The sequence below is a fragment of the Protobothrops mucrosquamatus genome, unplaced genomic scaffold (assembly GCF_001527695.2).
Source record: "Protobothrops mucrosquamatus isolate PMUCROS unplaced genomic scaffold, P.Mucros_1.0 scaffold6012, whole genome shotgun sequence".
In the NCBI taxonomy this organism is placed as follows: Eukaryota; Metazoa; Chordata; class Lepidosauria; order Squamata; family Viperidae; genus Protobothrops; species Protobothrops mucrosquamatus.
This window is the reverse complement of record NW_015391851.1, coordinates 13293-22075: the sequence shown is the minus strand read 5'-3', so window position 1 is coordinate 22075 and position 8783 is coordinate 13293. Positions and strand designations below refer to the sequence as shown.

General features: G+C 52.4%; 1 protein-coding gene across 1 annotated transcript; it reads right to left on the bottom strand.

Moving 5' to 3' along the window:
* Positions 1-44: 44 nt before the first annotated feature.
* On the bottom strand, positions 45-7848 carry LOC107300044 (alanine aminotransferase 2-like; the record flags this gene model as incomplete). The annotated part of the gene is made up of 4 exons (XM_015829388.1): positions 7711-7848; positions 1889-1978; positions 1540-1648; positions 45-178 (listed from the first exon to the last, which is right to left on the bottom strand). Coding segments are annotated over exons 1-4 (471 nt in total), but the record flags the coding sequence as incomplete, so codon positions are not given.
* Between the last annotated feature and the right edge of the window lie 935 nt (positions 7849-8783).

Genomic DNA, 8783 nt, shown 5'->3' with positions numbered 1-8783 from the left:
CCCCCCCCTTTCCCCAGTGGCTCCCCCGGGCTTGGGCTCCTTACCACCACGGCACTGCTGGCCCCCGTCGACAGGTAGATGTTCTCCGGGTTGGAGGGGATCCCCCCATCTCGGCGTTGGATGAAGGCAGCCACATCCTGTCGGATGAGCTCGATCCCAGGACTGGCACTGTAGGCCCCTGATGGGGGGAGAAGGCAGGTAGAGAAAATGGGTGGGGGGCGAGGAGGAGGAGGAGGAGGAGGAGGAGGAAGAGGAGGACTCGGACTCGGACTCGGCTCTGCAGCTCACTGGTCTATTTATTATTTCCTATTATTATTATTAATAATAATAATAATAATAATAATAATAATAATAATAATAATTAATAATAATAAAGAAGTTGGAAGGGACCTTGGAGGTCATCTAGCCCAACCCCCTGCTCAGGCAGGAGACCCTACACCATTTCAGACAAAGGGCTGTCCAGTCTCTTCTTAAAAACTCTGGGCAGCCTATAAATCTTTTATATAAGTTAACTCTGGGGGGTGGGGGGGGCACGCCATGCTCAAGGCCGCTGGGCCTGGGAAGCCCCCCAATAATGCCCCAATGTCATCCTGGCCTAATTGCTGGATCACACCTGACGCCTAGCCTTGGGGTCCAGTCTAGCCACCCACCCACCCACCCCCAGGTCTCCAGAAGATGCTTAATCCAGAGCAGCCCAACAGGGCCGCCCACAGCCGGTGGCTTTGCATGCCCCCCCCCCCGTATACAGGGGCCAGCAGCCAGGGGAAGCCCCCTCCCTATCTGAAAGAGGCATCATTCTTTGCTCCAGAGCGGGGGTCTCCAGCCCTGGCCACTGTAAGACTTGTGGACTTCAACTCCCAGAATTCCCCAGCCAGCGCATGCTGGCTGGGGAATTCTGGGAGTTGAAGTCCACAAGTCTTACAGTGGCCAGGGTTGGAGACCCCCGCCCCAGGTCACCCAGGAGATCATCTGGTCCACCTTGATCAGCCTGCTGAAATCTGGACCTTTCCTCAATTTACCAACAGCTCCTTTAGTGACCGTTCAAAGTTACAACGGCCCTGGGGGGGAAAAAACACGGATTTATGACCGTTTTCCCCACTTAACAACCGTTGCAGCCTCCTCACCCGTCCCACGATCAAAATTCCGACGCTCGGCCACCGACTCACACTTATGACGCGTTACAGCCTCGCGGGGTCATGCGAAATCCCCTTTTTGTGGCCTACCGATAACGGGGAATCCGGTTTCACTTAACAACCGTATTCCTCGCTTAACAACGTGCAGGGGTCCGCTCGACAACCGGGGCAAGAAACGTAAAACGGGGGGAAATTCACTGAACCCCTGGATGGAAATTTGGGCTCCGTTGTTGGACGTAAAGCGAGGACTTACTCATACTTCCATGGAAACAGAGATCAAGTGAAACTGGAGGGTCCGGCTCTTCCTGGGGCTCAGGTGAGGCTCCTACCCAGGTGGGTCTTCCTAGGACCCCTTTTAAGGGGGGAGGGAAGGAGGGACCCCCCCCAGGGATGTCCAAACACTCACCAATGCTCTGCCCTCCGCACGCGGCCAGGAGTCGCCGGGCTTTCTGTTTTGCGTCTTCAGGAAAATCGGGGGAATTCAGGAGTTCGGGGTACATGCAGAGGGCGCTGACCTGTGGGAGGGGGGAATTAGGGTGATGCTGCAGCCTCCCCCCGCCTCGCCATCCCCCCCCACTTCCCCCCCCCTCCCAGGTCTCCCACCCGAGGTATTCGTGGGCTCTCTGCACAGACTCAGAGTCCCTCTGTTCCGGATACCAAGGCTGTCTGGGTCAGTCTGAGGGACCCCCGGCAAACGGGGATAAGCCTGACCAGGGGAGGGTCTCTCCCGTCCCCCCCCTGCCCCCTAGACATACCTGGCGCACGAAAGTGATGGGCTTCTGCCCCATAGCTTGCGCGTCCCCAATGTTGGCTGCAATCACTTCCGCGAAGGGCTTCTTGACCCCCTGGCAAAGGAAGGGATGAAGATGGAGGTCACTTTTTTTATATATATATATAAAATGTTTATTAATTTTTCAAATTAAACAACAAACAATACCAATATGATGCATTTACTTAAAACACAAGCAAAAAAGATAATCCTACTCAATACGTTTTCGGAGACGCTCGGCGGTCCCCGCCCTGCGTCCACCCTCATTCACTTTCCTCTTCCTTCCTCCCCCTAGACCCACAACCTCTCCTCTTTCCTCCTTTCCACCTCCCTACATCCCAACTCCCTTCTTAACCACCTCTTCGAGTGCAGTTTGGGGTACCAGCCGAGCAGTTTGGGGTACCATTTAACCAGTGGAACAACCTGCCTCCAGAAGCGGTGAATGCTCCAACACTGGAAGTTTTTAAGAAGAGACTGGACAGGCATTTGTCCGAAATGGTATAGGGTTTCCTGCCTGAGCAGGGGGTTGGACTAGATGATCTCCAAGGTCCCTTCCAATTTTTTTTAATTATTATTATTATTATTATTATTATTATTATTATTATTATTATTATTATTATTATTATTATTATTATTATCTCCTCTTTTTAATAAAATTCCATTATTTGCCTATAATATATAAATACATCAATTTTTATAATTTCTATCCCCTAAACCCCTTCTCCCCTCCTCCCCCCCCGGACTTCCCAGAACTGAGTACAGGAATAATCACATAATAATCCAAGTCTAACCCAAACAACCCCTTCATAATATAAACAAGTATAAACTTACTGTAACTCTAATATACAATAATCAACTTAACTATAAACTATATATATAAATTATATATCAAAATATTTATAAATAACAATAATTAATCAAAGACTATATGATCATGGTTCATTTCATATTTTCAAGATGGAGGTCACTTTTATTGCCATTTCCCTGTACTGTCGGTCCTCGGCTTACGACAGTTCATTTAGTGACCGTTTGAAGTTACAACGGGATGGGAAAAAGGGACCTACGGCGGTTTCCCACACTTACGTCCCCAGGGTCACGTCGTCAAAATGCGGACGCCTGGCCACCGACTCGTACTTACGACGGCCTCAGTGGTCTGGGGGTCACGTGATCCCCTTCTGCGACCTCCTGGCAAGCGAAGCCAAGGGGGGAGGCCGGATTCATTTAACGACCGTGTGGCCACTTAACAACTGCCGTGATTCTGTGGCAAGAAAGGGGGTCAAATGGGCCCAAACTCCCTTAACGGCCGTCTCGCTTAGCAACGGAAATTTTGGGCTTAGATGTGGACGTATGTTGAGGACTACCTGTGCTGGGGAATTCCAGTTTTGCTGGCTGGGGAATTCTGGGAGTTGTAGTCCACAAGTCTTAAAGTTGCCAGTGTTGCCCCCCCCCAAATATCTGAGGGGTGGTCACAAAAAAGAAGGGGGCTCAACCTCTTCTCCAAAGACCCCGAAGGCAGGACAAGAAGCAACGGATGGAAACTAATCAAAGAGAGAAGCAACCTGGAACTAAGGAGAAACTTCCTGACAGTTAGAACAATTAACCAGTGGAACTACCTGCCTCCAGAAGCGGTGAATGCTCCAACACTGGACGTTTTTAAGAAGAGATTGTGTGTAATGGCATAGGATCTCCTGCCTGAGCAGGTTGGACTAGAAGACCTCCAAGGTCCCTTCCAACTCTGTTATTCTTTTTCCTTCCTTCCTTCCTTCCTTCCTCCCTTCCTCCCTCCTTCCCTCCCTCCCTCCCTCCCTTCTCCAACATTGAAAGGTTTTAAGAAGAGACTGGACAGCCATTTTTCTGTAATGGCATAGGACAGGGGTAGGCAACCTGGGCCCTTTTATGACTCGTGGACTTCAACTCCCAGAATTCCTGAGCCAGCATGGGGGAAATATGCCCCCCTTGATGACTGGTGGACTTCAACTCCCAGAATTCCTGAGCCAGCCTGGCTCAGCTTGGAAACCTCTCCCTTTCCCTTCAGCGTGGCTGGCTCAGGAATTCTGGGAATTGAAGTCTACCAGTCATAAAAGAGCCAAGGTTGCCTACCCCTGGCCTAAGTCCTCCTGCTCTAAGCAGTGAGCCTCCTAGACCAGGGGTAGGCAACCTTGGCTCTTTTATGACTCGTGGACTTCAACTCCCAGAATTCCTGAGCCAGCATGGGGGAACTATGGCCCCTTCATGACTTGTGGACTTCAACTCCCAGAATTCCTGAGCCAGCACGGGAACCGTGGGCCTTTTATGACTCGTGGACTTCAACTCCCAGAATCCCTGAGCCAGCATGGGGAACTATGGCCCCCTCATGACTCGTGGACTTCAACTCCCAGAATTCCTGAGCCAGCATGGCTCAGCTTGGAAACCTCTCCCTTTCCCCTCAGCGTGGCTGCCTCAGGAATTCTGGGAGTTGAAGTTCACTGGTCATAAAAGAGCCCAGGTTGCCTACCCCTGGCCTAGGATCTCCTGCCTGAGCAGGGGGTTGGACTAGAAGACTTCCAAGGTCCCTTCTGAGTCTGTTCTTCTGTTATTCTGACTTCCTTTCCCACCTGGCTCTGACGTGGGGGAGAAACCTAGAGGACCTCAAGGTCAACTTCACCCACCCCGCCGTCCTTGGGCGCCTTTGCCTGCCTCCTTATCGCCTCGAAAATGATTGCACGGTATTTGCCTAAAAGTTAAGGCAGTTCCTTGGGCATTGATTTCCCAGGGGGGGGGGCGCCAAGACTGCCCTCCCCTCACAGGGACTTGCCAGATCATTCCTCTGCAGGCAGAGGCACCAGGAACAGTATAACAGAGTTGGAAGGGACCTTGGAGGTCTTCTAGTCCAACCCCACCCCCGCGCTCCCACCGCTCAAGCAGGAGACTCTATACCAGGAATGTTCAACCTTGGGAACGTTAAGGCTTGTGGAGAATTCCCCAGCCCTGTACCATCCCAGTCAGATGGCTGTCCAGTTTCTTCTTACAAACTTCCAGTGTTGGAGCATTCACAACTTCTGGAGGCAGGTGGTTCCGCTGGTTAATTGTTCTAACTGTCAGGAAGTTTCTCCTTAGTTCCAGGTTGCTTCTCTCCTTGATCAGTTTCCATCCGTTGCTTCTTGTCCTGCCTTCAGGCGCTTTGGAGAATAAGTTGACTCTCCCATCTTTATAGGAGCTCCTCAAATATTGGAACACTACTATATAGATACATAACAGAAGTAGATTTAATCAACAATAGCTTCCATCTGGATTATATGTCACACAGTAAGGCAAAGATAAACATTCAGGGTACAATTTGTAAAGTTTATACTTGCATGGCAAAAGGATTGGAGAGCAAAGAATGGGCAAGTCAGACATGAAATATTTAACAGAATAACAGAGTTGGAAGGGACTTTGGAGGTCATCTAGTCCAACCCCCGGCTCAGGCAGGAAACCCTATACATTTCGGACAAATGGCTGTCCAGTCTCTTCTTAAAAACTTCCAGTGTTGGAGCATTCACCGCTTCTGGAGGCAGGTTGTTCCACAGGTTAATTGTTTTCACTGTCAGGAAGTTTCTCCTTAGTTCTAGGTTGCTTCTCTCCTTGATTAGTTTCTATCCGTTGCTTCTTGTCCTGCCTTCAGGCGCCTTGGGGAACAGCTTGACTGCCTCTTCTTTGTGGCAGCCCCTGAGATACTGGAACATTGCTATCCTATTCCCCCCTCGTCCTTCTCTTCATTAAACTAGACATTCCCAATTCCAGCCGCCGTTCCTTATATGTTTCAGCCTCCAGTCCCCTGATCATCTCTGCTGCTCTTCTCTGTACTCTTTCTAGAGTCTCAACATCTTTTTTACATCGTGGTGACCAAAACTGGATGCAGGATTCCAAGTGTGGCTTTACCAGTGCAGTATAAAGTGGTACTAACGCTGGACCCATCTAGTGTATGAACACTCCTGGGTGAAGTTGCTCGTATAATAATGGGAATTGTAGTCCCTGCATATCTGGATGGACAGAGATGCTGGAGCAATCGCCCAGGACACATCAACCTGGTATCTCGGAGCTTTCAGCTGCTCCGTGGGGTCAGGCCAGGCTCATCCCAGCCAGCCCGACTCAGAGGAAACCAGGCCCCCAACAGCCTCCAAGTCTAGGTCAGTCTAGGACAGGGGTAGTCAACCTTGGCTCTCTTATGACTCGTGGACTTCAACTCCCAGAATTCCTGAGCCAGCATGGCTCAGCTTGGAAACCTCCCCCTTTCCCCTCAGCATGGCTGGCTCAGGAATTCTGGGAGTTGAAGTCCATGAGTCATAAAAGAGCCAAGGTTGCCTATCCCCTGCTCTAGGAGGCTCACCAATTAGAGCAGGAGGACTTAGGACAGGGATAGACAACCTTGGTTCTTTTATGACTGGTGGACTTCAACTCCCAGAATTCCTCAGCCAGCATGGCTCAGCTTGGAAACCTCTCCCTTTCCCCTCAGCATGGCTGACTCAGGAATTCTGGGAGTTGAAGTCCACCAGTCATAAAAGGGCCGAGGTTGCCTACCCCTGGTCTAGGAAGTGGAGTCATCCGCAATGAGGTCAAGAGGTCATCAAGAAGAGCCCAGCAGGTCAACTGGGGGCTGAGCCAACAGAAAGGCTTAGGAAGGATCCTTCCAGATCCACCTGGGGCAGGAGAAGTGATCTACCCTGGAAGTCCCTGAGACCCGTCCTGAGTCCCACCTTGAGGGGTTTCTCCTGGACAGTGGTCTTCTCTGGATCCCACCCACCACCGGCGCTGACGCCCAGGAAGAAGACCGCCCTTCTTCCCAGGGGGCCGCTTCAATACCGACATCCCATAATCTGAGAGGGTCTTTATGCAAAGCCCCCTAAACTCACCTCCCTCACCTCTTGCAGCTTGCCCCTCACCAGACCCAGGTCAGCATCCCGGCTTCATTCCAGAAGTTCACCCGCCTTCTCCCCTCTGGGGCTCCCAGCTCCCGTTTCCTTTCGTTTGATCAGGGGGCATTAAGGAGAATAGGGCGTATTTACAGGCAGTCCTCGGCTTACGACCGCAACTGAGCCCCACTTTTTTGTTACTAAGCAAGACAGGTGCTCAGTGCCCTGTTTTATGACCTTTCCTGCCGCAGCTGGTAAGTGAATCACTGCAGTTGTTAAATGAGTAACCCGGTTGTTAAGTGAATCCGGCTTTCCCAGGTCGCAAAAGGGGTCACGCGACACCCCCCCCCAGGGGACGCTGCGACCGTCGTAAATATGAGTCGGTTACCAAGCGTCCCAAATTTGATCACGTGACCACAGAGGATGCTGCAACGGTCATTAAGTGGGAAAAACAAACGTAAGTCCCTTTTTTCAGTGCCGTTGTAACGGTCACTAAAACAAACTGTCGTAAGTTGGGGACAGCCTGTATTCCAGGAGAGTCAAGACAAAACCGCCCGCGTTGAAGGAAGCTGCCCACGCTCTCATCTTGGGTAGACAGTGTGATGGGCGGGATATTTGGCTTTTAATTTAATTTGGTTTTAATTTGGTTTTATGGGGGGTTTTTTTGTTCTTTGATGTATTTTGTTTGTCTGTTTTAATATGCTGTGCACCGCCCTGAGTCCTACGGGAGAAGGGCGGTATATAAATTAAATTATTAAATTAAATTAAATTAAATAAATTTAAACCCTAAAGTAAACTAAATTAAAAACTAGACTAAACTAAACACTAAGCTAAAAAGCAAAGCAAAGCAAAGGAAAAACTAATACAGCAAGCCAGCCACTAAGCCAACTTTCGGACTCGCGAACAGACACGTGATCCAGTCAGTTGCCCGGCTTACCTGCTTCAACTCCTTCTGCAGCTGGTTGGCCCGGGCAACGATGGGCCCCCGCACGGCGTACTCCACCTTCCGGACGTGGGGGTTCATGGACTCCAGGGTCAGGACCCTGTCCTTCGGCACTGCCCGGCTGTCCGCCATCCCCGGCTGCTTCGTCTGCCGCCGCAGCGCCCTGCAATGGAAAGGAGGTTCGGGGCTGAGCAAGGGGACCCCCCAGCAGAGCGGCCCCCTCGCCCGGACCCCGGGGAGCCTGGCGCTCAGGACCACCCTGGCAAAGCGAAGCCTCAGCATCGGCCCCAACGGCTTCAGCTGCTGCAGGGGAAAGAGATCCGCTGCTCGGGATCCCGGCTGGGGGAGGGAAGCCAGGATCCACCGCACAGGTGGCCCAACTCTCTCCCTTCCCAAGTTGCTGGGAGTTTTGCGAGGGGGGGGGCTGGCTCAAACCCAAGCAAGGGGGGAGCCCAGCTCCGAGACAGCCCCCTCCTCTCCCAGCCTTGGGCTCAAGGCCTCCCTTTCCCCCCCCCCAGCCGAAGGAGGGACCCACCGGGATCCCAGGCCAGCCCAGCAGCTGCTCCCACAGGGGCAGGGAGGGGAGGCCGCTGCTCCTTTTAACCCGGGGTCGGCCGGAGGGAGGAGACTGGCTGGAAGAAAGCCGGGCATTGTGCAGGCGGCTGAAAGGACCTGGCCCTTGCACCGCCAGACCCACAACGACGCGGGAACAAAGCCGAAACTGGCTGTCCCACCGAGGCTCTGCCTGCCAACCGCGGGCAGCGTGCCCAGGTGGCAGAGAGGAGGGAGGGAGGGAGGGAGGGAAGGGCTGGCTGGCTGCCTCGCCCTCACTTGCACCCGGAGGAAGGGGCAGGGCGGCCAAGAGGAGGGATGCGAAGGCTCAGCCCGAAGCCAAAAGGCCTGGCCAGGATGCCCCTCCGTCCTGAACGCCCCCCCCCAAAAAAAGTGCACTTCCTGATGCTCTAACCCCTAGGATCCCTTTCCAGAACAGGTGGCATCTGGGCACTGCCAGTTGCTTGCAGCAGCTCCACCCCATCTTGGCCCGAAGGGTGCATTATGTTTATATT